Source organism: Tachypleus tridentatus, chromosome 3 (assembly GCF_004210375.1).
Source record: "Tachypleus tridentatus isolate NWPU-2018 chromosome 3, ASM421037v1, whole genome shotgun sequence".
Taxonomy (NCBI): domain Eukaryota; kingdom Metazoa; phylum Arthropoda; class Merostomata; order Xiphosura; family Limulidae; genus Tachypleus; species Tachypleus tridentatus.
This window is the reverse complement of record NC_134827.1, coordinates 16,738,086-16,765,280: the sequence shown is the minus strand read 5'-3', so window position 1 is coordinate 16,765,280 and position 27,195 is coordinate 16,738,086. Positions and strand designations below refer to the sequence as shown.

Genomic DNA, 27,195 nt, shown 5'->3' with positions numbered 1-27,195 from the left:
TCAGTAGCTGCAGTTGCTAATATTCTAGTCCTCCGCTGGTACAGCGGTAAGTTTACGGATTTACAACACTAAAATAAAGGGTTCGATCCCCTTGGTGGATTTAGCAAATAGCCTGAAGTAGTTTGCTGTAAGAAAACAAACACACTAATATTTTAACTTTTGTTACTGATTAGATAAAAATGTAATTTGTATAATTATGAAGTTAAACAACTTCAATAAATTAAAAATAAGAACCTTGCACTTTCTCAAACATAACGATTAGATACAAGTAATTACGACAATGATATTTTAAACGATGGTTCATATATTGAAATAAAGAAAGACCATTCGACTCGTAATTCTCGTCACACTAAACATACTTGCCCTTCAGCAGTGGGGATATTATAATGTGATGGTCAATCCCACTATTCTTTGGTAAAAGAGTAGCCCAATAGTTGGCGGTGAGCATTGATGGCTTGTTGCCTTCCCTTTCTTCTTACACTGCTAAATTAGGGACGCTAACAGATAGTCCTCGCGTAGCTTTGCACGAAAGTCAAAACAAACCAAACGAATGTAGTACAGAATAAAGTAAAAACAGTTCGTTAAAAAGTGTGGTACTTCGTTGTATAATAAATACAATAGCTCAATTTGTTTTACCTAGTTTTTATACCATCCAGAAGGCTGTTACCGTTCTATCTAATTATCGATAACATAGAGTCGCATTTAGTTGCCAAGTTCACTGTTTAGAAAATGTTTGTTTTCAGCAAACTGAAGAATGTTTACAGTTAAAAATTCATCTAAATTTTTGAATAAGATTGAGAATATTAATACTGAAACAACGATCGGCAATCATTGTTATTATTATTTTTTTGCTGAAGTATTATTGTTCACGAATATACCAGAAGAGGACGCTTTACATAGTTTTAAATATAGACTATCTGTTGGTAAATTATTTTTGTGTTTAGAAATATCTGATATTTTATTATAAACGCAACAAGACTGTAGGTGTAACTAATAATTATTTCAGGGTGAAAAATGAAAGTTATAGACAAAATAAACGTTTGTCTCTGGGGGACCATCTTCTAGAGGAAATATTCATGTTTTATATTAAAACTAAAAACACAGGATAGAAACCCAACATATAGATAAGATACGAGGATGACAGGTTTCTGGTGTGGTAATAACAAGCTGATTTATTTTAAGGATCACATTTAATTTATCAATCCTACGATACAATTTACTTTAGGAGCTGAGGTGAACGGATGATTTGTAAATTTCTGTAAAAACAGTGACAGTGTATTTTTGTAATGTTTATTCGTGTAAGGATGATGTAATATTAGAATTAAATTATTTTAAAAATATATAACGAATGACAGAGGATAAAACAAATTATAAGTATTTACGTTTACTGAGTCACAAACACACAAAAAGGAAAACAGAGAAGGAATATATTTGCCACGTATTCCACCATGGTCAATACAAGTAGGTATTGTTTTCATGATTTAAACAGATTGTCAAATAATTCTTAAGCCTTAAATAAAGTTAATTAATGTGATTTATGGATTGAAGGAGAAACTTAAGCTTCAGTATAAATGTAAAATACGTACAATTTTACGTAATTGTTGTTTCTAATATATTAGGCAGACGTGTAGAAATTTGAAATTTATAATAAGAGAATACAAAAATAAATTGACAAATTGAAAATGAACTATTCAGCCTTGGCTAAACACGTGGCTAACTCTTCAGGCACTATTGACTACGCCAATGTGAAATTATTTAAATGGGAATATTTATAGAACGAGTTTAATATTAGAAAGTTTTAGAATTTGTTTATTCTCTCCGTGGGCCACTGGTAAATTTATATTCAGAATGTTAAAATCCGAGGTTCGATTCCCCGTAATAGTTTTGTGGACAAGTGGTAAATTTAAATATAGAATCTTAAAAACCAAGGCTTGATTCTCCGGGACAGGCAAAACAGATAGTCCAGCATTTATTTGCCTTAAAAAAACAACAAGAAATTGTTAAACAAATTTATCATTTTGAATAAAGGCTTAGGGCCAGATGTCACAGGAGTGAATTTTTAGAATTGCATTTTGTGAACTCTAATTGTACACGTTCAACTACTCCAGTACATATGCCCCGGTGAAGCAGCGGAAAGTTAATGGACTTACAACACTAAAATCTGGAGTTTGGACACAGTAAATCGTTCAATGTGGTTTTGCTTTAAAACAACGAAACAATCCAGCACATAAATGACTCTCACGTGTCTTTCTTTGTCTCTTGAAGATGGAGGATTATATTATCCACTGAAGCATGTAGAGTGTGTTTTCCACCATTATATAAATAAAATTATTTTGTACACATGAACGTTAATACTGTGTTGTTTACTGTACTGATTTGTATTTGAATTTCACGCAAAGCTACACGAGAGCTGTCTGCGATAACCGTCCATAATTTAGCAGGGTAAGACTAGAGAGAATGCAGGTGATCATCACCATCCTCCGTCAACTCTTGGGTTACTCTTTTTCCAACGAATAGTAGGATTGATGGTCACATTATAACGTTCCGAGGGCTGAAAGGGGGAGCATGTTTAGTGTGACGGGGATTCGAACCCGCAACTCGTGGATTACGAGTCGAGTGCTTTAACCATCTGGCCATGCCGGGCCTTTTATTTTTAGAGTTTATGAATATTTGTTAATAATTAATCACAAAGCTACTCAACAGAGTTTATAGTGATTTCATCAAAATTAGCAAGTTAGGTTGTTAAATCAAAGATTTTCAGAGGCACTTTAAGCTTTTAGAAGATAACTTAGTTTAAACCTATTATTCTGCATTTTGGTTTAAATGCTTTCTTATTTTTTACATTTATCACAAGAAAACGTCAGAGTAATCGAGCAAATATGAAATGATTTTCGAAAAAGAAAATAGCTAAAATTGGAATTTAAATGTGAATGAAAGCAATGTCTATTACTAACATATTTTATTTTATACCTCACTTTTGTCTTTATTTCCAAAACGTATGTAATATTAAAATAAAGTTCCCAATATTGAGTAATTTTGGAATGTTTGTGTATATACTGAAGTACAAAAGAAAATCGAAACGACGTTTCTAAGTCAAACGAGGTGCGGTACGACCAGGTGGTTGAGGCGTTCGACTCGTAATCTAAGGGTCGCGGGTTCGAATCCCTGTCGCACCATACATGCTCGCCCTTTCAGCTGTGGGGGCGTTAAAATGTGACGGTCAATCCCACTATTTGTTGGCATAAAAGTAGCCCAAGAATTGGCGGTGGATGGTGATGACCACCTGCCTTCTCTCTAGTCTTACACTGCTAAATTAGGGATGGCTAGCACAGATGGCCCTCATGTAGCTTTGCGCGAAATTCAAAAAACAAACCAACAAACTAAGTCAAGTGCTATTTATCAGTTCCTTTCTTTCTCTTTTTTTATGTTCAATCTGACGTTTTAGATCTCATGACGTCCTTAAAATCCTTCATCTATCTTCGACGATGTTCACTCTGATATAAAGATTACACACTGTTGCTGAAAGACTGAGGGAAACCTGATGCTAATATATCTGCTAAAGTACAGATTTTGTGGCAAACAGGTTCATAGAATGGCCCTTCTCTTGTTTAGTTTTATTTTTAAGCACAAAGTTTTAGCTCATAACTGGATTTCCTTGATAGAGATAAGATCTATTTCTAGTCGGGGATATGTAAGATTTATTTTTGTTTATAATCTCACGTATCATTTGATAAACTTTAGAATACAGAAAAGTTTACAATTAACCCTGTTAACATCGTAACATCTAATTCTTTAATATTCTAATGTGTATAAATGTAAATTAACTTTTTGAACCGTAATAACCTGTAGTGACAATGTTATTGTGATAATGACGAATGACACTTGAGATGGCTCAGAGAGTTACTGAATATCTAAGAGTGAGTTTGACCTTACTGGACATCTTGGTGTTGGCAAGAGGTGAAATCAAAACATAATTTTAAAGTTAAATTGTAAATGTTTTAATTCAACTTAAAGTACATTTTAAGGAGTAATACTATATTTCGTCGATACCTAGTCGTCACGGAAAGCTTACAAGTCATATTTTTCATTCTAACATATTGGCAAAACATTAACGAGGAATGGATTTTAAAATTAATTATTTAATTCCAAAAATATTTTATGAACATATAACATCTATTATTCACTAACTCGTAAAAACACACAAAACTATATTCCACCAATATGATAACGATTAATCAGGAACATTCTTCTCTGATCTAGAATAAAAACGAATCAGAACGAAATATGTCGTTTCTTGATTTCTTGATTTACACAAAATTTAGCTTAATAATATCTGAAAAAGACACGGTGACATTAAAAACATTATGAGCAGTGTTAAGTGTTAACATGTTAAGTACAATAAACCTTCTATTACCTTAAAAAAGCACAATAAGAAATAATTGTTGACTAAATCTGTATCCCAAGTTTTAAATGAATATCATACTTCACGGTACAAAATTAAGTAAAATACAAAAGCATGACATCTTGTTAGTCTTTAGGGATCATCGTAGACTAGGTGTGATCTTTAGTTAGAATCCTGGTGTGCGAATCTAAAATTAAAGATTCGATTCTGACACGGCCCGTCATAGCCAGGTGGGTTAAGGAGTTCAACTCGTAATCCGAGGGTCTTGGGTTCCAATCCACATCGCCACAAACATGCTCGCTCTTTCAACCGTGGGAGCGTTATAATGTGACGGTCAAATTGTTATTTGAATTTTTGTATCATTCGTTTCAATTTCATTTAGGAAATTTCACTAAGAAAATCACATCTTTTTTGTCTTTGGATAAGTGTGGATTTGAAGACGAGATGCTTACCCTGCAAAGTGCAAAACACATAAAAGGTAAGCAAAAATGTTTTATCATAGAGATGTGACTCGCTATTTTGATAAATGAGAGTCTTCCAAATTTAAAGATAGCAATTTCAAAATTATTTTCCATGCTTGGATCCACTTGGTTGTGTGAGTCAGCATTTTCTACGCTAGAGTTTTTCATGTCTAGATACAGATCTGGACTAACTGAGATAAATTTAGAGACAGAATTAAGATTCTCATTGAGCACAGATATTAAGCCTAATTTTACAAAACTTGTTGATGAAAACCCCCATCAATTTTCACATTGAAAGTTAGTTGAAATGCAATTATTTTGAGTAAACTAACATATTTTTTTTTTTAATAGTGTGGCCAACGTTGTTTTCATTAGCAAGAGTTGTGGCCACTAAAAAAAATAAGTTACCCACCCTTTCATTCTGTTGTTCCCGAGATCAGCTAAACCTTACATAACCTTAAAACTAAAAAACTCGTTTGTATCGGATACACAGAATGCAATATGTACGGTCACATCGTTTCATCAGATTAATCTAGCGTCATTAAGTAAAGCAACTGGACTTGTGATCAGTGGTTTTGTAATCAAAGTAACACGAATAGCTAAAGATTAAATATATTGAAGTTTGATTGGATGAGCTTAACAAGACCCGCATAATACAAAATTTGAGTAACAGTGGTCTAAAATTACTTTGACCAAACCGGCTGTAAATCATACAAACTAACAAGTAAAACTAGAAAAAATTAGGGAAAGTCTGTTCGTTTAAAGACTACTCAATTTCAACAGTACTGAAGATCAATGCTGAATTCATTTCTCACATCATATGTCATAATGAACTTGGAACTTTTTGCTATAAAATAAACAGCGCACGTATTTCTCTCAACGAAGGTGTTTAATTCCCCTCGGCGGACTCAGCGGATAGCCCGATGTGGCTTTGCTATAAGAAAACACATAAACACACAGTGCTCTCAACGAATAAAACCGTTGAAGTGAAGAGGGCACGTGGAAGTGTTGAAAACTGTATGCAAAACAATTTTGTCCATTTCTGAAAGAGATGTGCAGAAAAGTAATATTGATTATTGATTATTCCAACATTTTTTTGCCCTTCTTCTGTTTCGCTGGTGTTGTCTCTTCTTAACCCTTATGGATCTTTGATTTGGCCCATTTTGTTCATGTCTAGCACAACATACCTTTCAGCTTGAAAATTTTAAATTGCTTAAATAAATCATTAACCCTGACATTGGAGATTAATCATACACAATTTATTATAGATTTAAAATTATCGTGCACGTATAAAGGTCAGTCCTGTGTTTATTGTACTGATTTTAATTTTTGGAGTTTATAAATGTTTGTAATTTATGGTGACTTCATCAAACCTTGCAAGTTCGGATGTTACGTTTTCAGAAGATAACTTAGTTTAAACGTACGGTTCAAAATATTGGTTTAAAACCTTCACGTTTATCAAGGTATCTTTCTGGAGTGCTGTTAAATTGATGTCATCTAGCATGTGTCAGTACCATAAGTTAGTTCCTTGCTAGCTTCTTTCTATACACTTAAGACACTGCATCATACTTATTTCAGACACTAAATTTAATCAGTATGTTCATTCAAACAGAATCCTTATTACATGCCCTTGGTATATTTATACACGAATTCTAAAGTATGATAAGTATTCTCACCCTGGCTCATTCAATTATCACAGGGATCAGTGAACCATTGCTATGGTGTTGAAATTACATTCTATAATGACATAGAAGATTTAAGCTCATCAAATAAAAAGAGTGACACATACTCTCTTGTCTTCACACTATTGTACAGTACTGTAAACCGAGAGAATACCCAAAAGTCGTGTTTATTTTAACGTTAGTTACCAATACGAAGGTGAAAGATTTGATTTTTTTCATCAAACACGAACCATGTAAATACAGTCACAATGGGTTTCCTGTTGAAGTTAAAAGCTCTCATTAAGAGAAGTCGCTCCAAGAAAGTTAGAATTAATCAAAAGAGAAAAAAACCCTGCAAAACAGAAGAAACAGTAGATATATCCACTTTCATTGCCTTAGATCATTCAGAGAATGTGAGATTCAAGTGTAATTGATCACACTTGAACCAAAGAAAAAGCCACAGGGAATACTAAACAAGGCTACAGGGTGTTCTACATGTCATAAATATGTTTAAAACCATTTTATGAAGTGCAAATGAAGAACAAATGCTCTTAGCGACAGTAGCTTTGCTCAGAAAGGCATTTCATGAAAATAAAACAATATTCCATGAGTTTCGTTGGTGATGTGATGATGACTTTTGCATTGAACCCTAAACTTATGCAATCTTTTAGATGACAGGTTAGTCTAAAATGTTTTCTCTTTCCCAGAGTTACCGTCAGTAATTTGAAGTTTTTGTTCAGTCGATTCACTATTTTAGGGTTAAATACAAAATTTTATTATTCAATGCTTATTGTCAGGTTTGAAATTCCTTTATGAAAGTTTCACTGTTACACAACAATATGTCTGCGGATTTTCAACACTGGAAACCATGTTTCGATAGTGGTGTGGGCGAAGCGTAAATTGTGCTTAACTTCAAACAAAAATAACTCTTATAAAAAACATTCAAAATAATCAAACTGTACTACTCACATTACTGGAACAAATATATATTTAGGAAATACTAATATTTTATAATTACGTTTTTTTTATATTAAATTAAACACAAAAATATATCATGAGAGTATTATATCTCAACAACATTAGAGTTAAAGATTACCGAATGTAGAAATGCTGTGATACATTGGAGGAGAAAATAGAATGCTAATTACTGGGCAATCGACAAATATCCGAGTAATTAGACATAGACAGTATGTAGCTAAGGTTATTTTAAAGTAAACATTATATTTATAAATTGGTAAACTGTAATGAAGCCCTGGTTTGAGCTGGCAGTTCTAATAGTCACATAATGCCAAACCAAATCGTTTATTTCACAAGTCTCACAATAGTGAATTATCAAAATCGATCGTTATAAAAGTCATAAAATTCCAATTGATTGGAACCGACTGTTTTAAATGACACAATATTGAATTATCAGAAACCAATTGTTCTAAAAGTCACACTATTCTCATACGTTGAATCCAGTTGGATTAAAAATCATATGATAATGATTTATTGAAACGAAATTTATTTCTTATCTCAAAAGGAATAACTTAATTTCGGCCAATATGCAAAAACTTTCATTCGTACACGAGCCTAAAAACTTTAAATTTTGCAGATTAATTTTAGGAATTTAAATGTTTAAAAGCAACATCAATTACAGATAGGAATTTTCTTCTGGTATGATGAACGCGCTAATACAGCGGTATGTCTACCGATTTGCGACGCTAAAATCAGGGGTTCGATTCCCCTCGGTGGGCTTAGCAGACAGCCCGATGAGGCTTTGCTATTAGAAAACACAACACTTCTGGTATGATATATTACCTCTTATTCTTTTCTTCCACATATATTCTCCTTTGTGCTTCTGGGTCTTCGGGAAAAAGCAATACAAGAAGAAAACCTGTTAATTAATTTCAAAACAAGTTAAAAATCTGTGAGGATAAAACATTAATGTTTAAGGATAAATACATTTATAGAATAAATATTCTGATGCACTACTGTATTAACAATTAAGTAATGCGAGGCCCGGCATGGCCAAGCGTGTTAAGGCGTGCGACTCGTAATCTGAGGTTCGCGGGTTCGCATCCCGGTCGCGCCAAACATGCTCGCCCTTTCATCCGTGGGGGCGCTATAATGTTACGGTCAATCCCACTATTCGTTGGTAAAAGAGTAGCCCAAGAGTTGGCGGTGGGTGGTGATGACTAGCTGCCTTCCCTCTAGTCTTACACTACTAAATTAAGGATGGCTAGTACAGATAGCCCTCAAGTAGCTTTATGCGAAATTAAAAAAACAAACAAACCACCTTATCAAAGCGTGCTGGTACCGTCCATCTACTTATAGAGCAGGAGAGAAGGTGGTTTCAAATCTTTACAGAAACATAATACGTTAAAGATGTAAACAAGTTATAAAATACCAAAACTTAGAAATTCATTAAAGGTGTGATATTACAATTAAATACTGAGCAAAATTTCGGATTCTGTCATAAGACCGAGTGTTATCTAAACATTCTTAAATCGTATTAAAAAAAACACAAGACCTAGTTAGACAAAACAAAACCTAACGTATCATTTCACAGTGATATTAAAACTTGGATGTATTTTGGATTTGTTTATTTTATAACTTGGACACTATTTTCCACGTATTGTGTTTCTGAGCTTATACAACATATTTTTGTCTTTTTGTGTGTGTGTGTAATATTAATCAATGTCTGACAGTTACTTAAGTTAAAACCGGACTTCCTTGATCCCGAATCAAACAAAATCTAAACAATTCCATACTTCAAACCAATGGATATCTAAAGCAAACATTTGTTTGAGTACATAATTGGTATATTTCGTTTCAGCTGCAGGGTTGTTTTTTTTTATTTTGCGCAAAGCTATACTAGGGCAATCTGCGCTAGCTGTCCCTAATTTATTAGTGTAATGACTCTTTGAGTTTTTGCCGAATAACAGGAGTGATCTCAGACTACACGCTTGCATCAGTGATAAATCAATGCCACTTGACAGTTTCAGAGATTTGTTTAGTGTTACGCTGTCGTCAGTGCTATCAACTAGTAGTCAAAGCATGGGTTACAAAGAAAACACTTGACTGTCTAGTTATTTGATCTGAACTACCTTTACACTTTATAAAATGATGTAGTTTCTTGAGATAACATCAGTGGGCATCGACAAATGATCTAGCATTCGAGACTAGATCGACATCCACCAATTTTTCTACATAGATTCTATCACCCTTCAATCAAAACATGAAGAGTTTTGTTATAAGCACAAAGACACAGAAAGGGACATCTGTGCTGTACCCGTCATGACCATGGAGAACCGGTTATAAGTCGCAGACATTTCGCTGTGCCAATGGAGCCATTGAGTGCCAGCTATTAAACGTTAAATTTGAGGCAACATAACCTTATGTAAACATTTATTGTGAGGAACTGATATTAGCATTTAAATTTTTTGAGTTTAAACCGATATTTATATCAAATTTTTTAATTCAATGTTTAACATTGTTCACTTTATTAGAATAAATTTCTTTATATAGCTTCTAATTTATTTTAATCTTCGTTTCAATTTTTTCTTGATTTCAATTTTTTGCGAGTTTTATACCATATTTTAGCCAAAAAAGGTTTTAGTTTCTCTAAATGCGTGATTACATAAATCAGGCCATCCAGTGGCACAGCGGATTCACGCTGCTAAAAATCGGGTTTCGATTTGTGTAGCTTTGTGCTTAATTTTAAACAAACAAATAAAAATAAATCAGTATAAAACATTTATGGTTTTAGTTTTTTACTTAAAATAACTACGTGAGAAGTTGATATTTTTGAGTACTTAGTGAAACTTTCAAGTCATCTGCGTAGCCACATACCTGAAAGAACGGAATTGCATAAGATAAAAGAAAACTGTTAAATCCACCGAAATAAAACACGTGGATGAATTAACTATACAATATTTCTTAATAAGAGTCGCTTGAAAATATCAAACCGCCATGGTTAAAATAGCTATACAAAAGAGGACGGCCCAGTATGGCCAGGTGGTTAAGGCACTTGACTCGTAATCCGAGAGTCGCGGGTTCGAATCCCCGTCACACCAAACATGCTCACCCTTTCAGCCGTGTGGGCGTTATAACGTGACGGTCAATCCCACTGTTCGTTAGTAAAAGAGTAGCCCAAGAGTTGGCGGTGGGTGGTGATTACTAGCTGCCTTCCCTCTAGTCTTACACTGCTAAATTAGGGACTGCTAGCGCAGATAGCCCTCGTGTAGCTTTGCACGAAATTCAAATAACAACAAAAATAGCTTTTTACAACAAATAGTGGGATTGACTGAACATTATAACGCTCCTACGTCAGAAAGGGAGAGCATATTTCTGTGATATAGAGATTCGAACCCACGATCCAGAGATTAAGTGGCGAGCGCTCTAAACACTACGACATGCCGGGCCCAGCTTAAAACAACTATATAAGATTTGACATCAGAGACTACTTACTTAAAAAACCCATACCGCCTATAAAACCATATGCTCCGTACCATCCGAAGTGATCATGAAGTTTAGAAATGGCCAAAGTACCCAGGATGTTCAACATCATCTGAAACAAAAATTAGTAGTTTTATCAGTTGTACACAAGTTTTTGTTATTCGATTATTTCACAAACTCTTACAGCATACACAATTCAATCAGGTAATATATATATTATATACATTTGTATATAGTTGTATATATATGCATATATTAAATTAACAATAAGATTCACGAGTTTCTATTTACATAATAAAAGTAAATAACGTTTCTTTTGGGTTCAAAACCTCCACATTCTTTGTCACCGCTAGTTTGAAGCAATCGTAATGACGTTTCTAGATTTACCTATTCAGTCTAAAAATAATTTTTGGAAGATCAGTTCTACCATTTCGTAAGTAGAAAAATCATTTTTAATTACCTGTGATGCCAGTGCATTAGGTTCGCATGGAATGTATATATGACGTCATATCTGCACTCTGAAAATAGAAAAAAATGAAGCTCTCCTTGACGAGATACGGAAGGCAAAACGGGAAAATTCTGACCCCTCTTGCAAATCTACATGCATATAAAATGAAAATTTCGCGAAGTTGGTTGACGCACATTGCGAAATAGAAAGGTTTTTCCAATATCATAAAAGGAACAGTTCTATTATAGTATACGTTTACGGTAACACAGATTTTTTTCCTTTCTGGAATCTTCTTTTGAAAATAGCACCCCTGTGGCTCAGCGGTATGTCTGCCGACTTACAATGCTAAAAACCGAGTTTCGATACTCGTGTTGGTCAGAACACTGATTGCTCATTGTGTAACTTTGCGCTTAATTCAAAACAATAACTTTTGAAAATAATCATAATTAATTTAAATAAAACATAAACTAATGTAGTCAAATTTAACGGTTTTAAGCCAACTGTCCAGTATATTATACTTTAAATACTGACATTTTATTTAAGTTTCCCAAAGCCAAGAATCGATTAGTTTTGCTTGTTTTAAGTACAAAGCCACACAATGAACTATCTATGCTGTGCATTTCACGGGTATTGAAACCTGGTTTTTAGTGTTATAAGTCTGTAGACTTGTCACTATGTCGTTGGGGTCGAATCAGTTAATTGTTAATCAAGTAAACAGAAGTTGTTAAATAAATTTTTGTATTTGCAGGTGTTAGGTGTTATAATTTATACCGGACGATTGTTTGTTTGATTTTGAATTTCACACAGAGCTACATGAGGGCTATCTGTGCTGGCTATCCCTAACTTAGCCGTTTAAGACTGGGATACTCTTTTACCAACGAATAGTAAGATTAACTATCCCATTATAACGCGCCCACGTCTGAAATGGTGAACATGTTTGGTGTGATGGTGATTCGAACCTGCGACTTACGAGTCGATCGCCCTAACCACCTGACCATGCCCGGCCTATGTCAGCCGAGCCTTCAATTTATTATGTTACGCATTGCAATTTCTAAAAGCTTGAAACTGAGTTTAATTTTAATTTAGAAGCTAACTAAATGTAGAAATGTACAAAATGTATTATACTCGCTAACAAGCTTGACACGCAAGATTTTATTTTTAATACAAACATATTTTAATATACAAATAATAATACAATTTATAATAATGATTATTACAAGTAATGATTTATGTACAAACGTTTTACAAGCTTACAAGCAATATTGAGTCTTCTAAATTGTTCGAAAGTTCCTTGATATCTTATCGAGTGTTCATGACGAGGGAAATAATTCTGAGTTAACATAAATAGGAACAAATCACTTAACCGCGAGCTGGATAGATATCCAATAATACGTGTTTTTTAAAGCTGAAGTTATACGGGAATTCTGCAATACTTATTTAACGATATAAATTAAATGCATTTCTAAATATATATTTAACTAGAACAAACATTGATATTAAAATAAATAACAGAAAATCCGTCACAGAAGAAAGTGTCTTTTGTAAAAAGTGATGTTTGAATAGAAGTGTTTGAAACTAGAATTGAAGCACTTGGTCATTATGGAGAGTTGTTTACTAAATAGAGGTCTTGTGAATTAGTAAAGAAGTGTTATGTTTATTGTAAAGAAAGTTTCAAATTAGTGCAAAAGTGTTTACTTATTGCATGGTGATATTCAGTGAATAAACGTGTTTCAAACCAAAATAAAAATGCCTGTTTATTGTATAATTTCATACTCATGGTAGCACAGTGTACAGAGCTGAATGGATCACGGAATCTCAAATTATTATAGAATGTAGTTTTTTTTCTACATTATAATATAAAATTTCCTATTGCTATATTAAGAGACGATGCCTCAAAGCCTAACAAAACTTACCGGGAATCCTATGGCTATCCCGTAGATAGTACTGCTGTTGTTTCTTCCGAAGACCTGGGCTGTTGCAACGGGTAAAATCGGCCATATTCCGGAAACTAAAAAATAATACAAAGTAGTCCACATCGTCCACATCAGTTTCCCTCCGTATTGAGTTGCAGGAAAGCTTATTGCAATAAAGGACGATAAAAAAATGATGAAGCCAACCACTTTCTGAAATGACAAAAACCCACTGAATTTGTACATGAACATTATCTGAAAACATGAAACTTAATAGCCCGTGTGTCAGAACGACTACATTCCCAAAGTGCTTGATGTCCCTTTCCAAAAGTTATAGAAACTACCTTTCAAAAGTGAATGATTTTTTAAAAAAAATATTTGGTTTCTCTTCCAATAGTACTTGAGGTAATTTATAAAAGTCCCAGACTTCTTATATTATAATTAAGTAACAGACAAAATATCTATCATATTTAAAATCGGTTTGGATAGCCTAGTACCTAATACATTTGTAATTTTGGTAATTATATAATATAAATGTTAGGTTAACTTTTGTTAGAATGTTTGTAAAATGTTATTTTATTTGATCATGAAAACAACAAGAAATTTTGTCGTGAAAGGTTTAGGAATCTTCATGTAGATTTTTGAGTTGTTTGGATACAACACACATCTTGGAATAGAATTAAATAATTATGTTGGGCTGTTTCATCGTTCCAGGTTTCGATTAGTACATCTAAGCGATTTGTTATTAAACACGCTTTGTACTTTCAACTCTGGGCGTGTTATTAATGTAATACTAATCCATTTATTTTGTTATTCGTAACCATGAAGGGGTCGGTTACTACTACGTAGCTGCCTTTTCTCTGATCAGTAGCTCTAAATCATGGATGACTATATCTAAACCTTGAGTTTTTGTATTTTGTTATACCCACCAAACCTCTCCCACTGTTCCTGAAGACAACCAGTAGGCAGTTCTCTACTTCCTAGTAATCAGGCTAATTGGACTGACCGTCATTCTTATAAGGCACATTATTTAAAAATGCAGAAATATTTCCCACTATCGCACAGATTCCAAAGCTGACTTGCCAATTAAAAAATATTTAAACTTGTGCCACAAAGCTGATCTGCACTTCTGAATCTCGGGATTGTTAACCTAACCTTTTAACCTATGTGACCTATCAGGCTGATACTATTAACTATTACGTACGCACTTGACTCAATAATGGAGGCAATGCAAACATTATCTCAGAAGAAAAAAAACTGAAACAGGAGGATGAAACCCATTGTAAATTCAAAGATATATCACTATCATTTCGTGAAATTTTTATTTGAGCAAGTTAAACGGATATTTCTTAAATTTATGAAGAAAAGATTAAAAGTACTTAATTTGATATTACTTACTCTGAAGCCTAATCTATCCAAAAGACTTCCAAAGGTAAACTTCCCGCAAGCATTCATAAGCCCTGTGAAGCTCGACACTACACCTAAATAAGAATCATCTTCGATGAAAGTTTGGCCATACGTCTGAAAGGGATTATAACGGGTAATTGTTATATCAAATCTTTGAACTCAAACGCATTTTGCGTGTGACACGTGATTTTGATATTCAAAACAATAATGACTTTCATACACACACATAAACACACACCGTATAATTTTTATTTCAAACGTAATTCGAGACAACAAAGCGTCTTCACATTTGCACCAAAAACATAATCCATGCAAATAATGTTATTGCTTTTTCATTACAAACAAATACTATGATTTATTATTGCAATCAAACTTCTTTCACAAAATGTCCAGAAGCTACATTAAGTTACCTTATAAAACGAAGTGAAATAAAGGTTTACAGTATACTGTAGAAACAGAAAACCCATAATAATGTAGAATTCTTTTTTCCTCAAAGCCTCTTTCGTTGTTAGATACTCGGAGTGTTTGATGTCACGACAACCAGAAGCTGGTTCAAAGTCCTGTTTACCTCGTTCTATATACTTGTAATCATCCTTTGAAGAAACCAAAATGTCATTATAATTGTCTTCCGAATTCACTGGGGATGTCTGAAAAAGTTGATTTGTCTCAATGAAATCAGAGGGAACTTCACTTGGGCTTTCTTTGTGAACCGTTGATGAATGTGTCTCAACTGAACAAACATTCTGGTTAAATTTTATGAATGTTACATCATTTGATCGGCTAACAGTGTTGTCGTTGGTAGTTCCATCACTACAAATTGTTAATGTTGTTACGTTTCTATCGAGATCACTTCTTACTTTTTTGGAATTTTTATTTCGTATTCTCCAACAAAATAGATTTTTCTGAAAATATAACAACCCAAAGTTATCTTTAACATCTATTCAAAACAAGCTATGTACCTATAGCAGATATCGAAATAACCCAGTAATAAGCATGCCTAATTTATCATACGGCTCTTAAATATTAATTTGTAACCTCGGTACACTCACTGTTGGCAATAATTCCGGTCGTGATGCCATTAATATCTCACAATTTTAGTCTTGTAATCCTCACGCTAACACTGATAAATAACATATAATACTACAGTCAACTCTGTGCAATTTAAAAAAAGTAGATGATTCATTATAGGATAACATAATAAAGAATCAAAATTAAGCTAAATCAATAACTGAACATAACCAGCACTCTGTTAAAATGACTGGATTTTTGTTTTCTAAAATGGAGTAATATATACTCTTCAAAAAAAGAAACGCAAAAGGCAAAATTTGAGACATATTGTTAACAAGTTTATTCCGGGTAGTTCTGCATGACATGTGTGAAACTTTGCACATTCACTGCTAAACATCCAAAGTCTGCAAAGGCGAAGTTCACGCTCACTAGTTGACGTTTAACGTCACTCAACGTCAATAACGAGTATGCCCCCCGTGAGTGTCAATAACTGCTTGGCATCTCCTGCCCATGGAAGCGATGAGATGACGAATCACATTCTGTGGAATGGCTGTCCACTCACCCTGCAAAACTGCTGCAAGCTGAGGTAGAGTCTGCGGTTGAGGTTGTCGCCGTCGCAGACGTTGGTCAAACTCGTCCCAAAAATGTTCGATGGGGTTTAAATCTGGTGATTTGGAGGACCAGGGAAGAACGTTGATGTTGTGGTGTCTCAAGAAGACAGTGGTGAGTCAGGCTGTGTGAGGACGGGCGTTGTCATGTTGAACATCGTCGTTGACGTTCACCATGATGGGTTGCACTTGGAGCCTAAGAATCTCGTCGACGGTTGCGTACGGTCTGATCGGAAATCCTACGCAGCCCTGGTATGATTGAGGCAGTAGACGTCGCAGTGGTGGTTCTATCCCGAAGGTGACGTAACCGGAGGTAGCGATCTTGTGCGGGCGTAGTCACACGAGGTCTGCCAGATCGTGGACGGTCACAAGTTGATCCATGTTGTTGGTGACGATTCCATAGCCTTGTGATGGTGCTTGGGTGGACGTTCACAGCTCTGGCAACATCTGATCGAGATTCGCCTGCTTCCAAGTGACCAATGGCGTTGTTGCGTTGTGCTTCAGTCAGTCTTGGCGTAACTGTATTGCGTGTCGGTGGCTTAACACTGAGCTATGGAAACCGAGAACCCGTCACTTTTATAAGGATTTTGCACATGTTGCACTTGCAGAACATGCAGATCTCTCAAACAAATTTAGTGGGCACGCATGCGTTTTGGCGAAAAATTTGATGTTTTCTTCCTTTTGCAAAGTGCACAACTTTTATTGCCATTTTGGTCTGACAATCAGTGCCTTAACACGTGTAACATCACATACTCTGAGCTTGTAACGTTATTACATATATTTCTCTTTAAAATAACAAAAATATCCCTTTTGCGTTTCTTTTTTTGAAGAGTATAGTTAATAAACAAAATTTTAATTCAACTGAAAAGTAAATAAAACAACTCTAAATTTCTAACCCCAATGATCGTAAAACACTTACAGATCTTTCTAACACTTTGATAATAGCTTGTTTTCCTTACACATCTTCAAAACAGTTTGATAGTATCTCGTTTTTCTTACAGATCTTCCTAACAGTTTGAAAGTATCTTGTTTTTCTTACCGTTAACGATGTAATTTAATGTTTTTAATTTTCTATTAAAATTATCCCAAAATAAAAGGTGCTTTCGTGAAATATCACCTCGTTCTGATCATGTAAAGGTTTCTTTATTTTTTTATCAATGCATGTGGGCAAAAATTTGAAGAATCACGTTCTGGAATTATGTGTATCAACATAGGTTTTTTCCAACAACAGTTTTCCTCAACTATCACTAATATGAGAGTCAAGAATGTATCCTTAAGATAAACTTTTTTACATCTTTCAGGTTACGATTTTCTTATAGTATAAGTGTCGTTATAAAACGAGTTTTGTCACATTTACAGCCTACTTGCACTTCTTTTAAGTGTACTTACGTTTTTATCGAAATCAGGGTGTGGTTTTAGAAGGATACAAGCTGTAACTTGAAAGAATGTTAATACTCCCGCTAAAATCAGCAGAACGTATGGGAGTCTGTCCAACAAATCGGCGTCCGTGAAGTAGCTGGGAAAAGTCAGATCAGTATTACCCTGAGACAAAGTTCTCTCAACCCAGAACTCTTTGCTACAAACGCTTATTATCTTGTAACTCCCAGAAACACAATTGAAACATTGAAAAATATTTAACATTTATGGCATTTTATTATTAGCAGCACAAAGAGAAGAACATCACCAAAACTGAACACTGAATTTTGAGTGTCCATAGTATTTTTGTATAGGCATTTTTTATATTTGCGTTAATGAGGTCAATACAAGCCTTGGAGGGAAAACAACAACAACTCTGTTTATGGCTAAAATACTAAACTAACTGGTATATGTATAAACTATTACGACTTGTATAAAGTCGTAAAGACTCTGAAACGTAGCATTGGCTAGACGTAATAGTTAGAAAAACCCAATATAAAATTTATGGTGAGTACTACAAATTAACCAAGACTTTAATAACAAATGTAATACTTGTTTCTGTTATTGTTGTTTAAAGGCATTAATATCTATAAAGATATACTAAAGCAAAAAATTACAGTACATAAATTTGTTTGTTTGCTTGTTTTTTAATTTCGCGCAAAGCTACACCAAGGCTATCTGCGCTAGCCGTCCCTAATTTAGCAGTGTAAGACTAGGAGGAAGGCAGTTAGTTATCACCACCCACCGCCAACTCTTGGGCTACTCTTTTACCAACAAATAGTGGGATTGACCGTATTATAACGCCCCCACGTCTGAAAGGGCGAGCATGTTTGGCGCGACGGGGATGAGAACCCGCGACCCTAAGATTACGAGTCGCACGCCTTAACACGCTTGGCCATGCCGGGCACAAAAATTTGTGAATGACGTCAAGTTTCGTTTTGATGCATGAATAGATAATAGGCAAATGAACGTTATAGTGCTTGGTAGGGTTTAATGTGGTAAAGCCGACACAACAGCTCTGTTATAGAACATTTAATTAAAGCTGTAATGAGTTATTAAGGCAAAAATCAACATGAATTTCGGCCCGGCATGGCCAGATGGTTAAGGAACTCGACTCGTAATCTGAGGGTCGTGGGTTCAAATCCCTATCACTTCAAACATGCTTGCCCTTTCAGGCGTGGGAGCGTTATAATGTGACTTATCAATCCCACTATTCGTTGATAAAAGAGTAGCCTAAGAGTTGGCGGTAGGTGATGATGACTAGCTGCCTTCCCTCTAGTCTTATATTGTTAAATTAGGGACGGCTAGCGCAGATAGTCCTCGTGTAGCTTTGCGCGAATTCAAAACAAACCAACATGGATTCCTCGTTATTTATAACCCTAAAGGTGAAAACATATATTTGTTTTAATGTATTAGTCAATAATGTGACCAGTACAAAGATATTTGTTTTAATGTATTAGTCAATAATGTGACCAGTACAAAGATATTTCTGAACATACTATTTAACTACTTAATCGAAGTGCAACCCACCCATCTTTATTCGGGGAAATGTTCTCTGGATTCACATAAGATGTTATAACATTGTTAAATATGAGAGGACCAACACCAAACCCACAGGAGACAAAAGCGGTGGCAAGTCCGGTATTTCCAGAAAACCACTGAAAAGAGAAATTAAAAACATGCTTAAGATAAGAAATTTGGCTATACCAATAATCAAATGTTCTCTAGTAAACGTTTTTTTTTTAAGAAACTTTTGGGATTTTTCCAAAAAACTGTATTCAAATTGGGTGGAGAAATTGTCTTTTGTTTTAAAACAGAGTAGGTTAACAAACGTAAATATTGATTTCTGAACGATATATGAACAACACCAGAAGTGTTGTACATAACTTTACTAAAATAAACAGGTGGTTAACGCGCTCAACTCGTAATCCGAGTAAACTTGTGCAATCTCTTTCTGATTGTAGAGGCATACACTTTCACATCAACAGTAGCCAGAGCCTGCTGTAGGTCCCGTGATGACATGTTATGGTGTTTGGAGACCTCTTTTCGCACATTGCGGTCTGCTTTCGAGGTGAACTTGCTTGAACGACCAGACCTGGGCATATTGGCAGTTGTTTTGAAAGCCTTCCACTTGTTAACTATTTTCCGTACAGTGAAAAGGCTGATTTCAAAATCTTTTGGCATCTTTTCAAATCCCTTACCAGACTCATAAGCTGCTACAATTTTCTTTCTGAAGGCCTCAGACAGCTCTCTTTCTCTCACCACGCTGCTCACTCTCATTTCAACAGTCAGGAGCACACCAAACTAAATGTGTGAGGTTTAAATAGGGCAAGCCTCATTCAAAATGCTGAGTAACGATCTTCTAAACATGTGCACCTGGTGTGATACACCTGTGTGTGAATTGAGCCATTTCAAGTGGGAATAAATGTGGGGGTGTCCTAACTTTTTCTCAGTTAGAATATGCATTTTTGTAGAATTACATTTACAGAAGATCCTGAAAAGTCTTTTCTTCAGTTTTAATTGTTTAGTTATATTCCTATAATCTCTCAGTATTGTTGAAATTGAGATTAAATATCTATATATCCAAAAATGTTACAAAAATACACGGGATTTCATAGGGTGTCCTAACTTTTTCACATGACTGTACTAGTGATAAGTTGTTGTTTTTTTAATTTCGCGCAAAGCTACTCGATGGCTATCTGCGCTAGCCGTCCGTAATTTAGCAGTGTAAGACTAGAGGGAAGGCAGCTAGTCATCACCACCCACCGCCAACTCTTGGGCTACTCTTTTACCAACGAATAGTAGAATTGACCGTCACATTATAACGTCCCCACGGCTGAAAGAGCGAGCATGTTTGGTGCGATCTGGATTCGAACTCGCGACCCTTGGATTACGAGTCAAACGCCCTAACACACTTGGCCATAGCGGGCCGCTAGTGATAAGTATGAATATTTAAAACGCTATACCCGTGGTGGATACAGCACGGCTAACTCCTTGATTTAAAACGCTATACCCGTGGTGGATACAGCACGGGTAACTCCTTGAATAACTTTATGTTTAACAAAAATGGCCTCGAAACTGTTGGGAAGCCTACACCCTTGATTTGATATTAATACAATGGAAAACATTTAAAATATTTTAAAGTGTAGAAATGGGTAAAGAAAAAAGTGAGGAAACAAGGTAGGAATGGGCGTGGTTTAATAAAACGTCATCTGTACAACCTCCCGAGTGATGTGCCCAGCATCCGGTCCATGCCTACTTTGTTTATTCTTTTTTATTCTGTACAATGCACAATGTAACTTAGTTGATGTAGTGCGAGTTATGGTTGCGTGCGTGTATTTAAGAACTTAGGTCATTTAATTCAGGCAATGACTAGAATTTCATGTAGTTAAACTTAGTAACGCAGGAAAAAACAGGTTTAAGGTAGACTTTGTTTGTTTACATGTAAGTACACTTTATAATTACCCGTAATTTACATGTAATTTAAATTTGGAAAACGCCTCATTATATTATAATAAGACAGAGAACATGTTATACTGCACCATCTGTAATACTGTAAACTACACTATATCTGTTGTACCTAAACTGGCCACGTTTTACTGTACCATATCATACCATACCTTTGCAGGCGTAACAAGAGTTGGGACATAGTCTAATCCCAGTCCGAAACCTTGCAGCAATCCGTATACCATAACGACGGCTTCAAATCCATCATCAATTAACCATGACGTTAGAAACACAGATAAACTAATATAAAAAATAATAGAAGATTTGATCAGTATATGAGTTACATCACGTGTCGCTTAAGTTAATTCCATTAGAAAATTCTGTAACTATGCAAAGTAACATAATGCAACATTATCATTTAATTTTATTTGTTTAGTTATAAATATAGACACCAGAACTAGATTTACGAACAATCAAACTAAGCTAGAGTTTGAGATCCTCCCCAGAAGAGGCAGTAAAAAACTCTTCTATTATTCAGTGACTACGAATGTTGTTGACATTTCATAATTTCCGTTTTGTAATTCTTTCATCTGTAGACCACTTTCAAGTTACTATCTATAGACAGATCAAATGTGTAACAAGTAGGATTTATGATGACTAGATGAACTTCTTGAAATGCTTATTTACGTATATTGTATCTCAATAAATATGTTATGTTGTACTATACAGTTTTCGTTTATTTAATTTGGAATGTTCAACATGCAAGTTGTGATAGTACATCTATAACACTGTAAGGCAGCGATTCTCAACCTGTGTGCCGCGAGAGATTGGCAGGTGTGCTGCGGTGTGTTTGAATCACATTCAACTTTCTTGGGATTTTACAAGCAAGTCGAACACATCAGTTAATAAAAGCTACTATAGAGACACTCTGAAACTTTCCAAAACATTCGATGGTTTTCATTGAACTCGAGCATTTAAGATTCATACTTAAATTTCATTCTTGACTGCAACGGTTCGACTGTTAGTTTAATCGTGGCGCAACAAGCGCTTCGTACATCATAAATGATGCGTCAAACAATCAAACTGCTTTCTGGAATACGTTCTCATTCTGCAGTAAGCTACAGCTGTAGGTAGGAATTTTATATCAACTGCAGGACTTCGTGCTTATCATATATGAATTAGCTTTATCATTTATCAATGGAAAAATATTTAAGTAAGTCTGGTGCTGCAAAAGAGAATGTGTTGAATCAAAAGCAAGGAATCAAATGAAAGTACAAAAACAAATTCATCGAATACGGTTTTATCGCTTTGGAATTGGAACATTCTCAATTATCATTCTGCCTACTCTGTAATGCAGCTTTATCGAACGAGGCGCTTGTTCCTAGCAAACTGAAGAGACACTTGGAAACAAAACATTCAGCTATGAAAGATAAACCAAAAGAATACTTCGAGAATCTCGCGGCTCAACAACATGAACAATTAATGAAGCTCGTGAACTACATGAAGCTGCCCGAAAAAGGATTGATTGCAAGTTATGAAGTTGCTCAGTTGTTGGCAAAACGCAAGAAAGCTCATACGGAGGTCGAATCAGTCATTGCGCCAGCGTTAGCAATCATTGTCGAAACTATGCTTGGAACGGATGCCGCCAAAAAGGTTAAGCAAGCTCCACTGTCCAATGACACAATTTCGCGCAGAATTGTAGACTTGTCGTCGGATTTGAAGGATCAAGTTTGCGAACACTTCGAAGCGCCTGAAGATGAATTGTTTCTGTTGTGGTCTCTTCATGTTGATGAATCTACTGACTTTGTGGAAAAGATCAAGTTCTGGCTTTTGTTCGATTAATAAAATTTGATTTGCTCTCGGAAGCAGACACAAGCGTCACATTGAAAACATATGTAAAAATAAAACGTTTTGATTTTTCTGCAATACCACAAAATCGTTTAAAAGCTTTAGAACGACACTCACGGCCAAAGCAAGCGATAGTGTTGTCAATGTGCAGATGACATTAATATCGCTTGCTTTGGCCCTAATTTTCGTTCTAAGGCATTTAACGCTTGCCGTATAACGTGTACCTAAAAAAATCGTTAAGGCTTTCCAGGTGTGAACATTTTCAGATTGTCGTAGTGTGTCGCAAGTCAGGAAAGGTTGAGAACCACTGTACTATAAGGTATATGAAGCTATATATATAAAGTTCTTTGCTTTGTATTAGCATTTGCTGCCCCTTATCGTATAGTTAATTTTAACAGTGAAATTATATGGGACTTAAAGTAGGATGATACAAAACCAGAAACTCACAAAAATATTCTCAAATCCTTAACATTCTTTAAGTTACTCATTTATTTTAATAATCTGCAAGTTTTCAGTTTTTCTGTTTTCATAAAAATAAAGACTGATTTATTTATTTTTTATAATGCAATGAAAATACGCACAGCTCATGAATAATCTAATGTAATTTGCTTACAAATCCTGCTTCTCATAATTTGCTGAGCTAGTAACTACCTGAAAAATAAACAACCAACCGCTACAGGCCACCGTGTTCCTATCTTCTGTTCTAAATACCCACCAAGCATTGTAGGTAAAGCTCTGCCGATTATGCACGTGCTTAGAATCCACAAAGTCCGAGTGTAGGTAATACTGTCATCCACTCGAAGTTTGAGATAGGAGGTCATATAAGTTGTAATATTACCGAACGTAAGGTAATACCCCATACAGACATGAATTAAAAATCCTCCAAAAACAGCCAAAATTCCATCTTTTCTACCTCTTAGTTTTCTCAAATAATTCATCTGTTGTAATGAAAAGAATGAAATAGCCAGGAAAAATCAAAGCATGAAAACATGATGGGAAAGGTTCTATAAGAAAAAAAAAAAAATAGAAAAAAACAAAAACACTGTGTGCTTTGAATACTAAAATAAAACAAAATGTTACATAATCGGTCTGCGTGCTTTGAATGCTAAAATAAACAAAATATTACATTATCGGTGTTAATTACGAAATATTTAACATATTTTTTCTTGAATGGTAGAAAGATTAATATTTTAAGTAAGAACGGTTACAATGTACATTCTTCTGCGATAAAAATGTTAATACTTATTCGAATGAAAATATATAAATTTATCAACATTCATATGGGAAAGTAAAATAATAAGTATATTTTTAATCAACAATAATGAATATTTTAAAGTATAGAAAAGGTGAAAGGCCTCATTTTAAAACAGTCTGGAACATGGTGGCACCACCAGGTGGAAATAATATTGCATTATAATAATAACCAACTATAAAATTAACAACAAAAAAGTGGTATAATTCGAATAAGTTTTGTAAGGGCTGAAAAGAGCCCTTGTCAAGCGCGCCATGACGCTGTTGGAACTTCTATTTGTACCAAAAATTAAATATTATTGAATTTAAATACTGTTATTATCTGTCATTGTATTTTTCACGAAATCAACAAGCTTATGGATAATTTTGTATAACCCTATTGGTTGTTGTGACTCCGATGTTTTAATTTTAATTGGCACAAGCCAAGCGTGTTAAATGCGTTCTAATACATCATTTTCGAAATATATTGTTACACATAGACATCAAATGTTTTTTAATGATAGGCGTCGAGTTATATGGACCCAGTTATATCCGCGCTCCAATAACGTTAAAAAACATGGGGCTTAGCCCACTAGTGTTTGATGTTGCCTTTTACATATCTTTTTTTTTAAACCATAATGGTAAAATAGTCTATGTGAGGGAAATCGAAGCAATCTAATATATTTTCGTTAATTTAATTTAAAAATGAAAACCACGTTATTTATTTTTCTTAAATGTTTGTTTTGTTTGTTTGGAAATTTCGCACAAAGCTACTCGAGGGCTATCTGTGCTAGCCGTCCCTAATTTAGCAGTGTAAGACTAGAGGGAAGGCAGCTAGTCATCACCACCCACCGCCAACTCTTGGGCTATTCTTTACCAACGAATAGTGGGATTGACCGTCGCATTATACACCTCCACGGCTGGGAGGGCGAGCATATTTAGCGCGACGCGGGCGCGAACCCGCGACCCTCGGATTACGAGTCGCACGCCTTACGCGCTAGGCCATGCCGGGCCATTTTCTTAAATGTACGAGCTCTGTAAACAATCTGTCTCACCAGTGACCACAATGGATAAAATAAATATTTATTTATTTTGCTATTGTTTTGGTCGTCATCTGAAAAAATCTGTTGTACTGTCGATAGGAATGGGGCCCTCAGTAGCACAGCAGTATTTCTGCAGAGTTACAACGTTAAAAACCGCGTTTCGATACCCGTTGTGGGCAGAGCGTAGATAGCCCATTTTGTAGCTTTGTGCTTAACTAAAAACAACAACAGTATAAGTGGCCTCCAGTGGCACAGCTTTGTGTCTGCGTACTTATACTGCTAGAAGTCAAGTTTCGATGCCCGTGGTGGGCAAAGCACAGATAGCCCATTGTGTATCTTTGTGCTTAACTCCAAACAAGCAACTCAATCCCCCTATTATACAGAATATCTAATTTGTTATTGACATATTTTTCCACTTCGCGGCTCTTTGTACAAATTATTAATTAGAACTGTTTCTATTCAAAAAGTTAAGATATGTATTTAAGAATAATTATCATGCTAAAGTAAATGCCTAAAGTAAAGTAAATACCTAAAAAACTTTGGAAAATTAGAAGCAAAACAGTAGCTTCTTAAATTAATATACAAGTATATTACCACGACTTGCTAGTAGATAGATGGAAAAATATTTATCTTAAGGCGCTGTGATATAAATAGAACACATTCTGATTTATATCTCTAGGTGCAAATAAAATAACACAAAAAACCTTGCACCGCTTAAATATATACATACTTTAATATCATTGAGGCAGGCAATATATTATTTCTACCAATTTTCTTAACTCCACATATAACCACAACAAAGGTAATTAAATCCATACATATCCTTACCCTCAGGAGCCCGCAATACAGATTAGCCTTTAGACCTACTATATTCGTATCCCAACGGTACAGATACGATGTGAGATTTTCAAGTAATATCCCACATTACACCAAGTAATCTTTAGACGGCCAAACTTTCACTTTGGGTGTTATAAAGCATTAAAGAGCGTGCTAGGGAAACGAATGGAATTATAGTGTCATCTATTGATTGCAATGTTTATTAATTTGAAAGAAAAAATCAATTTCTAAGATTTACCAAATGTTGCGCTAGCACAGCCAGTTTATTTTTCAGTGATTTTAAAGTTAATAAATATCTGGAGGGTACTGTGATTTCAATATAACTGTGCTCCTGTTTTTGTTCACGTTTAATCATGCGTTTTTTTGTAATTGAGCTGATTTGAAAACAAACCACAAAAACCTGTCATCTATATTAAAAGATATGCAAAAATACAAAACCATTATACGTCGAGAAATCCCCAGAACTTTCAAAACAAAACTTCGTTTTTATGAAACAGTAAGGAGATTTTACAGAAACTTTGAAAAAATATCATTTTAAGTACAAATGTAAGCTCGATTTGTCAATTGATTAAAACATAATTATTGAACTATACCTTTATTACGAGGATAGCAAGTCTTAGTATTGATAAAAATCAAAGAGAAATAAGAAAAGAATATTTTATTAGAAAATCCTAGTGTTTTCTTGTGTTCTGTGTTTTAGATAGACTATTTTGATTTTAATTTTAATCAGCAAACTCATTAGTACTTTAAAACCTTGATGAAGAAAAATCAAACTTTAACTCAACACAGTTTACCAACTCTGGTCATTGAAGATTACTGACCGACTTGAAAGTATACAAGCTGGAAAAACCATCTGCTTATAATGACAGAAATCTGTCCTGAGTTAAAAGCAAGTCTAATAAAGGTGTTAACAACAGTGTGTTGCAATGTAGATGAAAAGCATAGTTTCACAAAGAAATAAAGTTCGAAGAAGTAAAGCGTGACAATCCAACGTGTTTGATATTCAAGGCCCATGACTGTCTTGATTAA

The 27,195-nt window shown here is 34.7% G+C and overlaps 1 protein-coding gene across 2 annotated transcripts; it reads right to left on the bottom strand.

Moving 5' to 3' along the window:
• Positions 1 to 3,996: 3,996 nt before the first annotated feature.
• LOC143246434 (uncharacterized) lies at positions 3,997 to 26,287 on the bottom strand. Of its 2 annotated transcripts, XM_076493145.1 has the most exons (11): positions 26,158 to 26,287; positions 23,708 to 23,994; positions 21,382 to 21,508; positions 19,292 to 19,419; positions 17,735 to 17,861; positions 15,140 to 15,631; positions 14,721 to 14,843; positions 13,326 to 13,535; positions 10,977 to 11,076; positions 8,325 to 8,400; positions 4,001 to 4,256 (listed from the first exon to the last, which is right to left on the bottom strand). In XM_076493145.1, the coding sequence occupies exons 2-11, from the start codon at positions 23,992 to 23,994 to the stop codon at positions 4,232 to 4,234; spliced, it is 1,695 nt and encodes a 564-aa protein (XP_076349260.1). In that variant the 5' UTR covers positions 26,158 to 26,287; the 3' UTR covers positions 4,001 to 4,231. The 2 variants fall into 2 exon arrangements, with proteins under 2 accessions (XP_076349261.1, XP_076349260.1); XM_076493146.1 differs by lacking the exons at positions 17,735 to 17,861; positions 19,292 to 19,419 and having other exon boundaries at positions 3,997 to 4,256.
• Between the last annotated feature and the right edge of the window lie 908 nt (positions 26,288 to 27,195).